Source organism: Homalodisca vitripennis, chromosome 2, assembly GCF_021130785.1.
Source record: "Homalodisca vitripennis isolate AUS2020 chromosome 2, UT_GWSS_2.1, whole genome shotgun sequence".
Classification (NCBI taxonomy): domain Eukaryota; kingdom Metazoa; phylum Arthropoda; class Insecta; order Hemiptera; family Cicadellidae; genus Homalodisca; species Homalodisca vitripennis.
Window position 1 is genome coordinate 109,520,191 of NC_060208.1, and position 20,545 is coordinate 109,540,735.

General features: G+C 32.4%; 1 protein-coding gene across 2 annotated transcripts in view; it reads right to left on the minus strand.

The window, feature by feature from the left end:
- Window positions 1-20,545, minus strand: part of LOC124354569 (vacuolar protein sorting-associated protein 13B) — a 143,586-nt gene that overhangs the window by 51,602 nt on the left and 71,439 nt on the right. For both annotated transcript variants that reach the window (XM_046805123.1, XM_046805124.1), the window contains exons 30-37: window positions 19,124-19,289; window positions 15,858-16,043; window positions 14,781-14,893; window positions 14,453-14,601; window positions 11,356-11,477; window positions 2,876-3,122; window positions 1,153-1,364; window positions 110-406 (exon numbers count right to left, since the gene is read on the minus strand). In XM_046805123.1, the coding sequence (XP_046661079.1) occupies window positions 110-406; window positions 1,153-1,364; window positions 2,876-3,122; window positions 11,356-11,477; window positions 14,453-14,601; window positions 14,781-14,893; window positions 15,858-16,043; window positions 19,124-19,289 (1,492 nt within the window). The remainder of the gene's footprint in view (window positions 1-109; window positions 407-1,152; window positions 1,365-2,875; window positions 3,123-11,355; window positions 11,478-14,452; window positions 14,602-14,780; window positions 14,894-15,857; window positions 16,044-19,123; window positions 19,290-20,545) is intronic.

Here is a 20,545-nt window from a genome sequence, read left to right on the forward strand (position 1 = left end):
TTGTTTCAAACCTATTACAAACAGAAAAGATGAATATGCTAGTATGTAGATTAGCACCAATACAGCAAAGAACAAACACATGCTCTGTGTTAACCAACACTTGACTGACCTGAACAGCAGTGAGCCCTACGGCCAGCTGGAGGGAGGGGATGAGTGCAGGAGAGAAGAACGAGTCAACCCGGCAGGCGGCAGCTAGTGCCTTGACAGGGGTGGCAAGGGCTGCAGCAGAGCTGAGTACCACCCGCCAGGTGGTTGCTACAACTCGTGGGGGACCTCCAGGCAATTCCACCATCTGAGTCTCATTCTCGGATAGTGAGAATTGTGCATAATCCTGATATCCGGCCTGACTATCACTGTAGTACTGCAGCGTGCACACCAGCTCAGCCTGTGGCTCATCCTCCAACTCCTGTGTGGTCAAGAAAGACACTAGTATTATGTACTATTTGATTACCTAAAGACTATCCAATAATAAATTAACTTTACATTGCTATAACTTATTCAATATTTTAAAATCACTATATTTTCTTAATTCTAGATGCTAACAAAAATAATAATTTGAAATCCACACAAAATTGTTGTCAATTTTAAAGATTTTCTATTTTTTTTTTATTTAAGATTAATTTTTATAATACCATATTTTTAGTTTACAGAAAGTCATTTTTTAAAACCTCTAATTTAGGTCGTACAAGGCTTTGCACTCTGTCTGTTACTGATTTTGTTCAAAACTTTGAGACATAAAGATCATTGTTAATTCATCTGCAATTTTTAATCCTGTTTATTAAGATACAGCATAATTTTTTTAGAATTGAGTCAAAGTATACTTTACTAAATTTAAATACTGTTCCAAATTGCTTTAATACTCACAATATAAAACTTTCAATTAAAATTTTACACTGATCTAAATCTTAATTTGTTGTTTTGATTCCTCTTTAATTTTCAAGATAGATTTGTTATTGCTAATAAACATGTAGACTATAAGAAATTCAAAACTTTCATTATCAATATCGCATTAATATAAAGTTTTGATTTCACAATAATCTCAATGTAAGGATAACATTTTTAATATTATGTTTAATCTATAACACACTTAGATGTATAGTAGGTTTTATTTACCACAGAAACACTTAGCTGAAAGTATGGAATACCACATACCCTGAATGGTATTGGGAGCACACAGAACTTGGTGAGTGCACGAGGCTGGGGGTAACGCCAGGCCATGGCAGGAGTAGGGGAGGACCAGAAGACCACCTGGTAGGTGAGAGGAGGATCATCTTTACTCCCGCCAGACTCTACCAACTGGAATACTCCGGCCTGGAGATCATCATGGTACTGCTGCTCCTCTGTGCTGGAGTCTCCTGAACTGCCTGTGGAATTAATGAATCTTTCATTGATCTTTTCCATTGTGGGCAGATCAGTTTAACAAAATAAAGATCAAGTTAAGAGGTTATTCAGTTAACACTAGATATAGTTAAATTAAACACACATTAGAACAAACAGGTTTTTCGAAAAGAGTGAAAGAAGAGCACAGAAATGTAGGGCTGCATCTAATATAAGATCACAAATTGGATATGTATTCACTAAAGTGATATGGTTTTCAAAAGATTTTGAGTTTAAATTATGCATGTTAACAGCTTTTTGATATGACACAATGACATTATACAACTTATATTCCTTGACAGTAGTAATGTGCAAGTATTATAAATTTTAAGTTGAATGTAAATAGTAAATTATGACTACATTATTTTTATTTCAACATGTCTTAAGTTATTTCTTTTCCTTAAGGAGTCTTGAAATGAAGGATTATATAGATTGACAAGACGTTGATGAACTGTTTAACTCGATGATTAGCATTTTAGATTTCAGCGATTAAGTAAGTACTAATCTACCTTAGAATATGCCCTAAAACATAAAAGGTCAGAATTTAACTGCAAAGACTCCCATCGAAGCAGTTGCCAAGAACTGTGCTAGATGAAAATTCACTGGACTGTTCTTTTGAACTAATGTACCAATTCCAGTTCTAAAATTTCTAAAATATTTAAAAGTTTACTATCAATATAAAGACTGATATAAATAAAACCTGTCTTAGTTTTCGTTTAACAGAAGTAGGCTTCTCTTCTCTGTGTTATATATTTTCTTGATTGGAAAATAAATAAAATAAACAATGGAACAAAACATACCAAAAAGGAAGTATGTGAAAACCTAGATTGTGAAAGCAACGCCTACTAAATTGCATGCAAAGCAGCAAGTAACTACTAGCAGTGCTTATATAAGAGAGAACATGTTTAACTTTTACTATAAATCAGTTATGAAACCTATCTAAACTGCTCATGACAAATTACTAATACTGGAGTAATTAAAATGACCATAAATATATATTTTAACACATTTTCTTGATCATGGGAAGAGGGCAAACTTAACATTGGCGTTGGAAATATAATTTACTCGAACCAGAAGTGCTCATACAGGTGTAAAACCTGGGAAATTGCATGTGAAGCAGCAGGTAACTGTTAATAATACTAATATTGTAATAGCAGTATTAAAATACATATATACTTGACATACGACTAAATGTATCTTACTTCATCATAGAGCAACTCACTCGAAATTGAAGGCAACCCTACAGCATCCTACACAATTATCAGCAGCAGATTTTGAAAATCAAAAAGGGAAACTGATGGAAAAAAACACAGACGGTTGTTTGATCGACCCATATACAATATAAAAGGATCATATGACTTATAAAGCTATAGATGATTTCAATAAGTAATTCTAGTTAGAATACATTATCCTTGTAATCTTATTTTGTTCAGACACCATTATTATTGTTACTAAAGAATATGCAATTGATTGAAAACCCAAACTTAGCTAGACTCACTCTCTCTGGACAGTGCAGGTTTGTCAGGTGAGTGGGTGGCAGGCTGAAGGTAGCTGGAGTAATCTCGCCAAACAGCACCCAGACAATGTAGCTGTTCCGGGGACAGTTGTATTGACAGGATGTCAGAGTCTACAGATATGTTAACCAGTGGAGGGTCCGCAGTAGAGAGCCAGCTGTCCCAACTCAGACTGGTCTGTACTGTCAGTTGCCAGGGGTTCAGGAGAAGTCGTGCTCGTGGCGATGTCACCTGTCAAGACACATGTTAATTACTGATATTGTAAATATAATAATGATGGACTTCATTATTCTATATTAAAATATTCATGCTACTTTGATCAAAATCTTATATTTCCAACTGGTGCTATAGTACTATTGTTCTGCCCAGAACATGGCTATTCCAAATCTTCCAAATTTTCTGGTTCACACAGGTTCTATGCATACATTTCTGCATAGAACTTAAGAGCTCAGAACACAAAAGAGTATAGGTGAATTATAAGTCATTTTATATTTAATCTTTTAATTTTAAAAACTAAATTTTACAATTGTGTAGCTGGAATGTATAACACTTTATAACGATTTATGATATATAAGCCAGAGGTGAACCCATCTGGGGATAATAATTACTGTTGTTAAAGAGATGTGAATGGATAATTTAAAAACAATGCGTTGAAGAGTTAAAACTGTGTGGCTGCTTATTGCATTCATAATAGTATAACAATGAGTAAAAACACAGTTAACATTGTACAAGGTGAGGTAATTGGCTTTGATTGTCTCAAACCAGCAGATGTCCACTTGTGGGCCAACACAGATCATAAATTAAAATAACGTCATACTTGTCTACAATAACCCAGTGGTAAAAAAGATAGTGATGACACTTTCTATTTATAACCTGAAGCACCAGAAATCGTATTTTGTGATAACTATTTTTTACTTTTAACGTGGTATAACATTGTCCTTTCATTCATAAGGGTCTTACTTTTTTCAACAAAGAGTTTGGAATACCTACTTTAAAAATGTAAAGAATGCCTCAAATACAAAAACAAAACAACAAAAAGCACTTAAATTAATATTTAAAATATTAATTATAACATTTCTGCATTAATACAATTACAAATTGTGTTACAAGCATCATTGTTATATGTTTATAACCAAACCATCCACAAATACACTTAAACACATTCAGGCATTCATTTTGTTAACAGTCCCATTCCATACCACCATTCACACTCCTAACACCAGAATATGAACACTAACACATGAACCGAAGAGGTAAAAACCGGGTTGCTGAAATTAAGCATAAAGAATCTTGCCATGAAGAAAGTCGTCGAATGTGAAGCTGAAATTCAAATATCAACCTCAACATTACATAGTGGAGTAAAACCGACAACTATGCTCATTCCAAATGAAATCTACAAACAAGTGGCAGAAGAAGTAACTGCCAGTCAACAAGTTCCCCCAGTTTCTTCAAACTCCAACAACAACAGGAACACCATTGAAACTGCCTCTGAGCTTTCTTCTAGAACTACCATCTTGGCCGAACTGGAAACATCATCCTCAACTTTAGAGTCAACACTATCACCAGAGACAAATATTAATGGTGCTTGTAGTATTAGTTCTAATTTTTTGTCCAAGACAAATCAGTTAAAAAAGCAGGTGTAAAAGTTAAGAATATTTCTCCCACCTTAAAACAATCTGAGTGCCATATAAAATTCTTATATTTAAATGTGCAAGGTTTGAATAACAAAATACAAGTCCTGGACAGTTTTATCAATGACAGTAATGATAAAAGTAATGAAATTTCATTTATTTGCTTATCTGAACATTGGCTCAAGGAAGGCTTGACTAATGCAGCATGCCCAAAAAATTTCTATTGTGCAGCAGATTTCTGCAGGAAAGATACTATTAGAAGTGGAACCTCTGTTCTCATTAACAAAAAAATAAACTCCAAAAAAATTGATATGTCTCGTTTTTGTTCAGAAGTAAACTTTGAAGCATCTGTGGCGGTTGTGGATAGTCTTAAAGTTATAGCAGTTTCAATTTATCACTCCCCTGCAGGTGACCCTAAGAACTTCTTGGAAGCCCTAGATGATATATTAACTTTCATTTCCTCTTACCGTGGATATTCAGTCGTAATTGGGGGTGACATGAATGCCAACTTTGACATAACAACGTGCAGGAAAACGTCAAGCGAATTTTTAAATATTTTAAGGCAACATAATTATTTCTGTGTCAATGACAAACCTACACGGGGAAATCATTGTCTTGATAATATTTTTTTAAGTTGTCCAGACAAATTTATCTCATGTAACATCTTTAATTTTCCTTTCTCAGACCATAATGGCCTTATTTTAAACATACAAAATTATACACCCTCAAAAACTTTCTGAAATTTAAATGAAAACAACCAACAAATAATGCCTTTCATAATCAGTTTCCCACAGTCATCTACTGATGAACTGATCAATAGCCTATTGTCACACGATTGGAGTATCTTACTTTATAATAAAAAAGTATTGTGCGCACAAACCTTTTTTCAAGTGTTTTTTTCAGTCATAATTAATAAAATGGAATTTTTTTCCAAATTAAAGAAACAAAATTTCTTGGAGACCAAGATGAAAAAAATAATAATGAATGGTATACAAAGGAACTGGCGCAAATGAAAGAGAGGCTTTTGTACCTGCACAAATTAGTAAAAAATTCTGCCTGTGATAGGCTTCACACACACTACGCTGATCTCAAAGGAATTTATAAAAAGTCAATAGAGGATGCAAAATTGGCACATAATGCAGCGAAAATAGAAAATAGTAAAAACAAATGTAAGACTGCTTGGAACTTAATAAAAAAAAAATACAAACAACTCTCCATCTCAACCAGACATAAATATCACCCCAGATCAGTTCAACAACTTTTTTATTAGTTCAGTTAAGCAAATAAAGGATAGTACTGAAAGGCCTAATATTGATAGTATGAGCTTTATTATAAATCACCATATTGAAAGAAAAGATTTTACTTTTACAGAAGTCTCAACTGAAGATGTCACTAAAGCTGTCAAAAGACTTAAAAACTCAGAAAGCAAAGATATTTTTAATTTGTCTAATAATTTGTTTAAGAAAATTTGTCATACATTTTTGAAGCCTTTAACTGTATGTATTAATAAATGTTTGAATGAAGGGATTGAAACTGATGTTCCCTAAGGAATTGAAACTGTCAAGATTGTGTCCAATTTTTAAGAAAGGGCCTAGAGATCTACCTGAAAGCTATCGCCCTATATCAATTGTACCGGTACCGTCAAAAATTATAGAAATCTTAGTACATGATCAACTTGTTGCCTATCTAGAAAATAATAACTATCTTAATTCATCACAGTTTGGCTTTAGGAGAAATTAATGTACCATTGATGTTGTTGACACATTAATTAGAGAAGTCCTTGATGTTTTTGAGGATGGATCCTTTGCTCAAGTCACTCTCTGTGACTTGAGCAAGGCATTTGACTGTGTTGAACATAATGAACTAATATTGAAACTTAACTATTATGGCATTACTGGTATTTCTGCTAAGTTTTTTCAAGAATACTTAACAAATCAGAGACAAAAAGTTCTTATTAATGGAAGCTGGTCCAATGAGTTAGTGGTTGAGAGTGGAGTGCCCCAGGGTTCAGTCTTGGGCCCCCTTTTATTCCTACTACACATAAATGATCTTCCTACTGCTGTTAAGGCCAAATCTCTGTTATATGCAGATGACACAACCTTCTTAAATAGTCATACAGACTTTGCAGCATTAAAAGACCTTGTGAATGAAACAGTCGAAGAAGCTTCATTGTGATTCAGGTCAAATGGCTTTTTATTAAATGAATTAAAAACCCAAAATATTTTATTCACCTTAAGACAAACTCCAGTTAGGCAGTTAGGGTAATAGCACAAGCACAACCATTGGACCATTGCAAACCACTTTTCATAAAACTAGAATTGCAAACTGTTATTAACCTATATATTATATTTGACTCAGTATTATACATTATGGAATATATTCAATCTCAAACTTTTAGCAGAGATCTACATAGCCATAATACCAGAAATAAAAATAATATTGTAATGCAACATTGTAGGCTAAGCAAAACCCAACAAAGTCATATTTTAATTTCCCAAAAGATTTACAACAAATTAATAGGTCTAGTTAATAAGTATTCTGTAAATATTTCTAAAACTAAGCATATAAATGGTTAATACAGAACCCATTTTATGAACTTTCAGAGTTTTTTAGTATTAATGATATATATTTCTAGATTGTCCAATTGCATATTCCAATTTGTTAATCTAGTGGTTTAAAGCTTTCATCTGTATACTGGAATTATGTTTTATTTAACATCAAACCTAAAATATATGTACAGTATTTTTATATATTAGAGTAATATCTCTTTTGACTATGCCACTTAGGTGTATTTATGACTTTGTCAATGCATTTTGTAAAATGACAATAAACATTATTCTATTCTATGGGGGTGGGGGTTAGTTACTGATTATCCCAGCAGCATTGGAAAAACTCCTCTAACTGTGTAAAATACACTTGACAACAAAAGGTGTTTTAACTCTACAACTGGCAATGGTGTCACTCTGTACTGGTGGCTCTATTTGAACAGCCACACAGAGGTTTTTTATAATGTATAATAATCCCATTTCAAAACTGTCAGTCAAAATGTAAAAATATATATCAATTTATTTGTATAAATTCTTGTTAGTTTCCCTGTAAATAATTTTTTAACAAAGTTGTTCAAAAAATATTTTGTTACAATTATTGTTGTAAATATTCCTTTGTGTAATTGCTTAACAATAAGTTTTACATTAAAACTGTAAATGTATAACTTATTCTAAATTTTGTGCCAATTCCAAAAAATATAGTTATCCTAACTTTTACCTCAAAACTTTTTTTATATGGCTTTGTATGAAAAAGCATACGCAGTTACTGGTTTTTTAAATATTTTTTTTTGGTTGATCTCTAACAAAATAATATCTTTCATGGATAAACATAATCAAATGAATGCATTTATACTTATATAAGTATGTTAGTTAAGATAAAAATAAAATGAAATACTAAATTTGAATCCTACCATATTTACATATGTACAATATACATAAAGTTTCATCTTTCACTAAGAGTTACTGAATTCCACTCTGCGTTTGTGGCCTCCCTAAGAAACTGGCCTGGCATATTGTTTGAGCTGATGGTAGGACTTACGGTGAACTCCACAATTACATCCAAGGCAAAAGAAATTGGTTTTCTCTTTCGACATTTTCCTCACATACGGCACACAAGCGTCAGTTTGAGTTGGGGAGTTTCACGAGTTCATGAGCAGAACACGCAACTGTGAGAGAACACTTACTAGGATATCTCATCTGCTACACAATCTGTTAGGTTTACCTCAATGTCAGAATAAACTTTGTCATCACTAGAAGTAGGATGATCCAAAACAAGCTCTCTAAGATCACATGATTGGTCTCTGAAGCTTTCACCCATAACAAAACAACTGAAACCATAACCTAAGAAAGCTAAACGATAGAAATAACAAAACTAAAACACTATAAAATATATTTTTCCACAAATACTACTGGATCCGTAACTCCAAACACAAAATCCGGTACTTTACAGTTTTAAAACAAAAAAATAGATGGTGCAACAACATTCGTTGAGAAGGATTTCCAATGTTGTACAATAATTGAAATAAGGACAATAAATCTTTACTATACTTACTTAAAAGCTTACATAGTTAATGCTCTGCCAGAACATATAAAATAAAAATCATTTATATGACCTTTAATAAATAAAATTTAAATAACTGTACATGTCTACTTTGGTGACGAATATTCATCGTTGCTAATTCAGACGGACCTTTGGCAACAAAAATTCTCTTCATGCCAGCTGTAGGGCTAAACAAGTTTTGAAAAGGTTCTAATTTTAGTTTTTTATGCAATCCGGGAGGACAATTCATTACTTTGACACTAACTTGTAAAGGGAGTCTTTTGAAGACTGCACTTCTATGTTGAGTTCTATAGTTGTCCCTGCCTCTAATTTCATAAGACTGAACATCCCTGCCTTGAGTCAAAGCACACTTTGACCTGCAGTACAGAGCAACCTCAAAAATATAGAAGCAAGGTAAAGCCAATAACATAAGCTCCCTGAATGTTTTTCTACACGATTTTCAATTTCAATTTCAATATAGTTCAGACAGTTCTTTTTTTAAGTCTAAATACCCTTTCCAGCTTGTATTTAGAACAGCTACCTCAAAGTCTTATGCCAAACTCCAGATGAGTATAAACCTAGACAAAATAGGCTATTTTTAAGACTTCCATGGAGCAGAATAATTGTGCTTGGTTACGCAAAGCATAAATGCCTGAGTTAAACTCTAGAGCAAACGCTGTCAATGTGATCGTTCCAAGACAACCCTCCATCGAGGTGTATTCCAAGAAACTTTGTGAAATTTTTTTCCTCTATGAGTTTATCACCCATAATCACATTTACTTTTTTTGTTCATTACATTGCAGAAGGTAAAATTTGATTAAGTCTGATTTTGAATTGTTTGCTTGCAACCTTGTTGTATTGAAATGTTGGATGCATTCATTTAAATCAACAAATGATTTGATTTCTAATTCAGTTTGCTGATTTGTTCTTTACACAAATAGTCATGTCATCAGCGTAATGAATTACTTTACCATGCTGGATAGATAACTACAGTCCGTTGAGCCAAGAATCTATCCCTGGGGGACACCTTGGGATACATATATTTTGCCAGACAAGACATTCTCGATTTGTACACACTGAACCCTGTTTTTAAGACATGAAGAGATTCATTTGTGCAACAGACCGCAAATGTTAAATTTCTCTAACTGGTGCAATAATGTTGCTGGGCACGCAGTCAAAGGCTTTAGAGAGGTCACGAAATATGCTAAGCACGTGTTCTCTCTTATCCAACCCATCGACCACAAGTTCCACTAGGATTGAGACTGCATTGACTGCTGATTTGTTTATTCTAAATCCATATTGTTCTGCATCTAAGATTGAATTATTACTTACCTCTACGAACAACTGAACATGGTGAATTATATCCTTATGTAACATTACTTACAACTTTTCAAAGTTTGAATTATCTTCTACAAAAATAAGGAAGAGTAAAATCTAAAAAACATGTTTCATCACAGACTAAATTTACCAATTGTTTTGTAAAATAGGAGCAAGTTTCCTATTCTGTCTCTGAATCAATCCTGATACTACTGACCATGATTATTTATTCTAATGTAATATTTATGAATAAAACATTAAAAAGCAAAATGTTGTGCAATGTAACACACAGTATTGTAAAATTTATAAATTTTTACTCAAATAAATTAAATATTAACCCTTTAAGCGTCTTGAAAAATTGGACCTGATCCTTGATTAAGTTACAATTTTTTTAAATTTCCAATGTGTAAAGTTAAATTTATTTTCGTTTCTGTATGTCAAAATAGAGTTATTTAACGGTAAATAAAATTTGTTTAGCCCTTTTTGGATTTCCTAGGCTAATTTTTAACTTTTGAGAATATCATAGAATAGCATTGTAGTTGTCACTAATTTTTTTATCATTTATTCAGTAAATAGGGGAATGAAACACAGTTTTACAGATAAACATATACTATATTACAAACTAATAAAATTAGAAAAATACAAAAGTAGACAAAGAGTGTTTATTTGGTGGCGGGCTGTCACAACTGGCATTCCGCGCGTCTCCCGCAAGCCACTGTTATCGCGTGGACTTTGAACCTTCTTATCGCTCGGCAACCTGTAGGACGGCCTTGCGGGGCTTGAATTATGTTTCTTGCTTTCTGATAACATCCTTATGACCATAGTAAAATATGAAAAAGTTTGGGGTTGACCAAGTAATTGCTCAGAATTACCAAATCTTCAAATTCCGAATCGTCTGGACTCGCCATTCACACGAATAATGGTAAAAAAAACATTAAATGAACACTGGACACTGCTGTATATAATATGAATAATTTACTTTAAAAAGAATAGGACACAACAGAAAATTAGCGATAACCGAAATACATGTGCGTGTACCGACGCTTCTCACTAACTAACTGGCTATTTGCCTTGACGGGAGCTCCTGTCAATGACTTTGTGAAAGGCGCGGGCCACGCCCGCTAGACAGTGTTTGGCCAATTAGAAGCCACTGCCACTCCCATTGTAATAGAATTCGAGGCAGGGCAACCCGTCTGTATGTCGCATGACTACTAGAACCATCTAGCAGCAAAATATTCAACTAACATAGCAGTAAGAAAATAAAGAATGCAAAAACGCGGATCCACGGCAATAACGTTTTGAGCTTGTAGTGGCCCACCGTGGATCCGCGTCAATAACGCTGGAAAGGTTAAGTCATTAGTTATCATATCGAATTATACACAGGATGCTAATCTCTATTAGCTAATTGAGAACCATGACTACAAAGGTACCTTGCGTGTGGAGACAGTTATTGTGTCCAGAGTGAGAACCCCAGTGAAAGCTTGCTGCAAGGAGAGAGTACTGGAAACTTGACCAGTACAACTGCCAATACTCAAGCATAGCTCAGCATCACCTGAAGCATAGCTTCACTTAAACACAAGTAGCCAGTTACAATAAAAGGTTGGTCCCAGTTCTTGGTCCAACATTCTTTTCTGATTAATTTTACTTTTTCCTTCAGACATGCAGCATGCATGAGAAAGTACTGTAGTGATTTAAAAAAGTGAATTTTATTTTAGTGATAATATAGGTCAGTGTCCCCTCATGATAAAAGTATTTCTTTGAAAATTCTGTACATATACATAAGCATTAACTTTAGTTTTATGAATATGTTCATTCTTATTACCTATTAGTACTGGTAAAACAGAGTTATGTGCTTTCTCTAACTCAGATCCAAATTCGGCCATAATAGATCAACACTTGGCCATTGGCACTCCCATTATATATATATTGTATTATTAAAAATTTGTTTATAATTCCATCATGTTTTGAAATAAAGTTATTGTGAAATATAAATGTGATATAGCCATTTAGGGTGAACTAGTTTTAGGAAAATACTTCATATATATATATATATATATATATATATATATATATATATATATATATATATATACATGAATTTGTACCAAAGTTACAAAACAAAATAGATTACAAACATAAATAATTAAAATAGTGTGAATTTGTATGAATTTGGTTTGATAGTTTTACTAATATAATTCTACATGAATATATATCATATATCTTATTTTCTTTCTTAGAATGAAATAAAAACTATAGTAGCACTAAAATAAATGTAATAATTCATTTTTGGAAAGTGATATGGGTGACAATAGATCTCAGAATACTTTTGAAAAGTTATATAGCAGATGTGGTATTGGAACAGAGTTAATCAAACCTCTGTTTACTACTTTTTCTACCTCTATGTTAATCTGATTCACTTATTGACTAATCAAGAAATTTTTATTGTCTTTAAGCACTTACGACAATGCAATGGACAACGTTACTTTTTCTTTTAACTAAATGGCCTACTCCTATCAGTGTAATGATTAGAAATATACCAAATAAGTAAAAGTAAATTGTATATATACATGGTAAATGTGAATAATGCCACAATTTGCTCATTAAAAAGTAAATACAGGGTGTCAATTAAGTCTGGAACCTCTTTTTTAATTTTTGAACCACAATAGAAAGAAATACCAAAGTTTACACATGCTTACTGGTGATAGTAACGCACACATCTGCCCAATTACCGACCGGATAATCCCTTTGGGGGACGGTCCACAAGGAGTCAGACAAAATTCTTAAATAGCAGCATAGGTCAAGTTTGGTATCAAAAGTCTTACTTAGCAGAGTACAATGCCGCAAACCGGACTTCAAAAGGTGGATTCATTCAGTAGTTATAGCTATTTGAATTTTAAAACAATTGAACAATGTAAATTATTAAGTATTACAAGTAAACACCAATTTTTAAGTACCTGTGATCAAAGTAAGTGTTCAAAATGTTCCCCTCCCATCATCGGACAATGTAGTAATTGAAGCCAGGAATCAATAATTATTACCAATAACACAACTACTGTTAGAATGTGAAAGTGGCAGATAGAGTCATACACAGTATCCACAGAAACTTAACGTTTGGGCAGGTATTACAGGAAATCAAATTATGGGCCCATTATTTATCAATGGTAATATAAATGGTGACTCGTATCTAGCAATGCTTCAAAATGAGATAATTCCTACACTACAAGCTGCTCTTGGTCGACAGTTTCAAAGAATTTATTTCCAACAAGATGACGCGCCACCACACTTTGCTCTCCTTGTTAGAGAATACTTGTCTACAATATTTCGTCACAGATGGATTGGAAGGCATGGTGCAGTAGAGTGGCCTGCTCGTTCCCCTGATTTATCTCCGCTGGATTTTTTTTTCTTTGGGGATACCTTAAAGATAAAGTTTATCGTACTAAGCCTCGAGATTTGGCGCACCTAAGAAATCTCATAGTCCAAGAAGCTCAAGATATTCCTCGTGACTACCTTCAAAATGCAGTGGATGGCTTTTACAACCGCCTAGGACATTGCCAGACGATGGGAGGCGAACATTTTAAACACTTACTTTGATCACAGGTACTTAAAAATTGGTGTTTACTTGTAATACTTAATAATTTACATTGTTCAATTGTTTTAAAATTCAAATAGCTATAACTACTGAATGAATCCACCTTTTGAAGTCCGATTTGCAGCATTGTACTCTGCTAAGTAAGACCTTTAATTTGATACCAAACTTGACCTATGCTGCTATTTAAGAATTTTGTCTGACTCCTTGTGGACCGTCCCCCAAAGGGATTATCCGGTTGGTAATTGGGCAGATGTATGCGTTACTATCACCAGTAAGCACGTGTGAACTTTGGTATTTTTTTATATTGTGGTTTAAAAATTAAAAAAGAGGTTCCAGACTTAATTGACACCCTGTATAGTGTTAGCAGCATTTAGTTAAATTTATATAACATATCTAAAACATTATAAACAATATAAATTAAATAGTAAATGAATAACAATAAATAGATAACAATATAACAAATAAAAAGTGACAATAAATGCTGTAATGCACTTAGGATTAGGATTTACAACTTGTTTGCAAAGGTAATCCATCTTTTATACATATATTTTACTACAATTATTTCCTCCTTATACACATCTACTTATAAACACTGTCTCCTGCCATGTCCTGCGTATTGTAGCCATGACATGTGCTTCATTCACGAACAATTTCAGATTAGCAAAATAAATTTTTTTTAATGTTTTAAGTGAAATGAAAAATGTTAACAGTCTTAGGTGTCTTCCTCAGGCTTGCCAATACTGCTTAGACTTATGTCCCTGTTAAGAGGTAAATGGCAGAGAAGACATTTAAACCTTTTTTAACTTTACTGCTTTAATAAGCATATTTTTTATTTCATTTCATCTGTATGAAAATGCTTGCTCAAAAGAATTCTCTTTGTGCCATTCAATATAAAAAAATGTAATGTTAAGAACATATTACAATGAACAAGAACTTACTCTGAACAGATGCACTGACTACCAGGACCAACTGTTGAGTGCTCAGTGTAAATTTACTGAATTTTTTCAGCATCTTGCGCAAATGATGATCTTTTTCTTCTTCATCCAAAGAAGATTCTTTCACCTTTACAAACTTCTCTTCTGAATGTCTGCAATGAAAATGTATATTGAATGTTCATATTTAGTATAAACTTTACTCTCACAAACATAAGAACATGAAAATGATGGATGGAGAACTGTAACTTTTCAAATTTACAATGAAAGTATCTACTTTCCAAAAAAATTATATTATTATACAATAAAGTTTTATATTTACAACTCATTTTACCTGTTAAACGGAACAAAGAATGATGAATAAACCAGTGATCGCAACCTCTGCAAGTACTGAACTTCTTCTAGATTACAAATAATCCTTATTGGTCGACCCATGTCTATATCAATCTGGAAACGAAGAATTATGATTAAAACAGTAACCACAAATTTTACAATTACTCAATTTCTCTTACATTACAAATAACCCTTCTTGGTCAACCCATATTGACTTTTTTCTTCTTTTAAAAAAGGAGAGGTCTATAATCTTTTAAGCCTGATTCTGTCCATCCTCATGGACAACTGGTATTTCTAGCTCAGTTTCAATGTCTGATGTCTTAGACCGTTAGACCATCACCACTTCAATCTCGAAACAAAAAATTATGATTGAACCAGTGACAAAAAATTCTGCAAGTACTCACTTCTTTCATATTACATATAACTCTTGTTTTTTTCTGTTCTCTTTGGACAGGAAGCTGAGAAATTACACTTAGTCCTAAAAGGACCTTTGCACTGCTTCTGGACTGACAGAATATTCTGGAGGTTAGGGTTGGGGGTAGAGTTCGCCTCCTGTCTAGATCCACGAAGAAGTATTTTGGGCAATAATCTCAGTCATGTTTCCTTGGAAGAAGGTGGGGCTAGCTCTGTACCAACCTCTCCAGTCAAAGCAGGCAGTGTGGCATGTCCTTAAGTCTAGGCTAGCAACTATCTTTAACAAACAAGTTTTCAACAAACTAAATATTTTTTTTATTTTATTGCTGCACCGCATATGCAAAAATGTTAAATATTTTTAACATTTATATGTTCAGGTTATATTTTTTATCGGACAACATTTTAACATACAAGTGAGTTGTATACAACAATAAAATAATATTGTATCTTTTAAAATTCCATATAAAGTCTATTATTTTAGTAATATTACAATTACAATACAATTATATTAATGTATAAAAAGACACGTTTTTCTAAACTAATGCAGGGGTCTAAGTTTCAAATTGTTCATTGTGCGTGTGGTCACTCAATAAATAAACATCAAAATGTTCTCATATCCTGGAAAAGTATTTATACCAAATCCAGTTTTCGAATGTTGTGTCACCTTGGGAGGCTTGTCGTTATCCCAGACTGCCTTGGCAGTGAATACTGCTGGAGGTATGCCAGTGGTGGGGTGAGGGTCCCCAGTCCTGGTCTCCACCACAGGTTGAGGGAACCCCCTGACAGTCACCTGCTTGGCAGTCGTGTGTCCCTGAACGCCACAGCTTACTCCCAGATCAAACACAGACACCTGATAATCAACACCACATGAATGAAAACATGACAATGCTAAACTGTTTGGTAACAATAACAATTATTAACATGATTGCAAGGATTTGGAATTGGTGGTATTTTAATATTTTGTTGTATTTTATTGTAGTGTTAAAAACTGGAATGGGTGTTTTTACAGAAAACAAAATATATTGATAAATAATAAGTAAATTAAAATGTTAGTTATCTAGATTTAATGCTGACAATGTGTTCCTATGTGAGGCTAAATATTCTGTAGCCACAAGTAATACAATCTTTTAACAAAAACAAAATTTTAAAGCATAATAACAAGCTATAATTAAGAAAAAATAATAATTTTGGTAAAGTAGATAGTTTTTTTATAGCATTAGATTGTGGTTTTACTTCCTAAATAAATGTTTCAAAACAGTTTTTAAAACCTGTCAAAATTCACTAAAATATACTGAACTTTGGAAATAATACAGCAAAATAGTTATAGGATACAAAACAAGACAACAAATGAAGTTAACTATAACTTAATATTTTCCTAACAGTCAGAATTGTTTATTTTTTATAAATTTTCATAGTTTTTTCTACAGTAAAATAAAATGTAGAAAACTTTATAAACATTTTGTACTTACATGACATGAAAGATGATGTCATAAGGAATAAATAAACAAAAGATTATAATTATAGCTAAAAGCATATGGAGTTAAAAGCATATCAGTAAAGCTATGCCAATAAAAATGCCTAAAATGAGCCCAGTTTTTTTACTATTATATCTAATTTGTAGGTGGTTTCTAAAGGGTGTAAGGTTGTGGCTTGATTCTACTATGCATAGTTTGATTGGGGGTTCACCAAGTAAGATTTGGCTGTGAATTAAAATATATTTCAAGCTAGGGCCATTGTGAGAGGATTTAATTATAGTAGGTTTGATCGACAATACAACACATTCAAATGAACCAGCTCATATTTTATTTCTAGCAAAATCCAATTATTTTGAGTTGATTTTAAATAACAACAAAGATCAGTAATACAGATTTAGCACATAACATTTTTAATACTAAACATGAATAAAATTTGATTCTATATTACAAGTTATATTTCGTTGATTTAATAGCAAATTTTATAGTTAAACATCACACCCAAAATTATTTTCATCACTTTATTTTCATTCACGATGTAATATACTACTACTATACACTTTAAATAAATGGTTAAACTTAATTTGTATTCTGATGATTATAGCTAGAAATAATAAATAACTCAGTATGATACAAATGTGAACTTTAATGATGATAAATTAATTCACATACAAGTTTGAATTTTGAAACAAGATGGAGGATACAATAATGGTAAATTTCTTTTAAATACAGTTCCTGGCAGGGTGGTCGTGCTGGCTTAATGAAATAGAAATATTAGGTATTGTTTTTAATAAAAGATATTGTAATTTGAAAAATAATTTTGTTAAATTTTAATTATATTAATTTTGAATTGTTAGCCAAATCGAATGTTCCTGGGTTTTATGTTCTTCCAATGGATCACTGTTAAACTTAAAAGGAATTTTCTCACCCAATGTCTGTCTTCTGCTTCTCTGTACTTCAGTGATAATATGAATTTAATAAATTAACCTTTCTTTTGAATCAAATACTGCTGAATAAAATGTAACCAGTTTATTTATTTAATATAATAATCTTGCTTCACTTCTTCTATATCCCTCTCTCCTCTCAACTTTTAAACCTCTGCTCTCTTCACTCTTCAACAATCATCCCTGCACACTGTATCACTGACTTTAGTTTACTTTATAACTTTTGAGTTTTATATGTAATAAGGTGAATTTTGATATATTTAATTTTGTATTTATTATTGTTTGTATTAAAATTTGAGACAATTTATAAATAATTATTCCTTAATTATTATTACTAATAAATTTCTAAATTAAATTAAGTATTCATATGAATGTGAGATGGGTGTATGAAATGAGTCATTACAATGAGCAAGGCATGGGGAAATCTTTCTTTTAAAATATTTAAACATTTACATAAATTTTACGTAAGTAAAATGAATGAATTACTTCTCAAAATTAAGAACATTTACATAAAATATACAAAATTAATAAATACGTATTTCAATAGCAAACTATTAATTTGATCTCTACATATGATCATTTAATTAATCACTTTACGGACAGGTACCTTGGAAAATGAAATAAAACATATTAAGACAATTAATGGAACTCTAATACCAATGTTATATTCCTAAAACTAAATACAACATTTTTTAACTTACATTTTATTTTCACTTGACACTATATCACCTAAAATAATTTAATTCCGCATTTAAACACTCTCACTCATACTCCCGATTTCTTCCTTTCGCCATTGAATCTTCCAGAAGAATCCCGATAATACCCTTGTTCTCTAAGATCTTTCGATGTAGCCTCCGCCAGCTCGCCTGCCAAATCTTTCGATGGTAATTGGTGAGTACCAATATTTTTGACATCATCACCATGGCTGCCTGTCCTTGAACTTTTTGAACTTGTTATTTCTGGCGTTACTGTCTGTGTCAATGGTTTCTGTATAATTGTTGAAAACGATGTGGGAGCATTTCCTGTTTGTTTAGTAGCGGTATCTGGGCAGATGTGGATATCCACTTCTATCTGGAGGATATTTGTTTCAATTTGTAATGCGAGACTTCCTTTCCTATAATGATCTGTTCTTGAGTCATGATTTTTGTATACTAAAAATTACATGTCCCTTACAAGTGTTAAAAATGTTTAATCAATACGTCATTATAAAGTTTAAACAAGTTTTGTCAGATCATATTTATTTAGACGACGCTGTCTGTAGCACCAGTGAAAAATGTTCCGAACAAAATGTAACTACTGAGTTCTAATACTATGATAGCATTTGCAAGATCATTAAAATGAATTTCCACTTTTATTTTATTAACAATTTTAGAATTTAAATGTTATTTTATTCTATTCCATTTGTTGAGGACTTTTTTGGAATAAAATTAGATAGTGATATGCTGAAAATTAGTAGGATAAGCCATTACAAATACTGAGAATGATAGTTACTTAAATAAACAAAAGTACAGTACCTGGCAAGACACGATGTTGTCAGTGTTACGACAGAGGAAGGCGTGAGGTTGGGAAACATGAGTGTGTAGTAATGGCTCATAAGTTGGCGGCTCCCCATACTCCACTCCAAATATTGAGAACGACAGAGCACTGCCTGTGATCAGCAACTCATATGGAACTACAGACCTAGAAATATTTGAATAGTTTTCAATATCTACAATATTTAACAACATAATGATGCTAACTTCCTCCTTTTATATAGTAAACTAACATTTATCTGTAGTTTTGTACACAATTTTGTAGATTTTGCACCTGTATAAGCACTTCTGGTTTGAGTGAATTATATTTCCGACACCAATGTTGAGTATACCTTCTTGTCATGATGAAGAAAATATGTTAAAAAGTGTATATTTATGGCCATTCTAATTTACTCTGGGGTCTTGGTATTTTTTTTTTCATAGTTGATTTTGCCATTTTTCTGATCAAGAAAACACACACACACACACATGTATATAAATATGTATGTATACAGCTTTGAGTAACCTACTTTTGTCAAAAGACAACTAAGGTATGATTCATACGAGTCTTTAAATTTATAGTAAAAGTAAGACTACTTTGTGTTTTATATCTGCTCTGCTAGCACTTACCCACTGCTTTGCATGCAATTTAGTAGGCATTGCACATGTATGAGCACTGCTGGTTTGTGTGAATTGTATTTCCAATGCCAATGTTGAGATGCCTTCTTGCTACGATCAAGAAAATACATCATAAAGTAAATGTATATGGCCCTATTGTAATTTACTTCATTCTTTGTATTTTTTGTTCCATAGTTGATTGTGTCTTGTTTCCCGATCAAGAAAATATATATCGAGATCAGAAAAGCCTACTTTTGTCAAAAGACAACTAAGATATGTTTTATAACAGTTTTTATATTTTAGTAAAAGTTAGATAGTAACTTTTACTAAAAATATGAAGTACTAAGATTTATATACCTAATAATTCATATTTGCTAAATATGTGCAGTTAAAATTACATTAACAGTGACACTATTTGTGTTTGTTTCTTTATAAACTGAACAATATTTTTATTATTTTATATAATTTAGAGTTGGAATTTGTACTTTAGTTCAAAAGAACAATCCAGTTAACTTTCATCCAGCATAGTTACTGCTGACTGCTTCAAAGGGACTCTTCAGAGTCAAACTCTAAACATTCTATAAAGTAGATGAATACTTACTTATTCAATGAGTGGATAGTGGGATGAGATAAAATGAAAATGGTGGCTAGTGGTAAAATGCATAAGTGTGGTACATGCGGAAAGAATGTTTCTAAAAATAGTTCAGCTCTTCGCTGTGACAGAGAGTGTAATTTATGGCATCATAGTATATGTGTGGGAATCAGTAATGATCATTACGATCTTTTCCGTGAATTAGAAGGACAAGC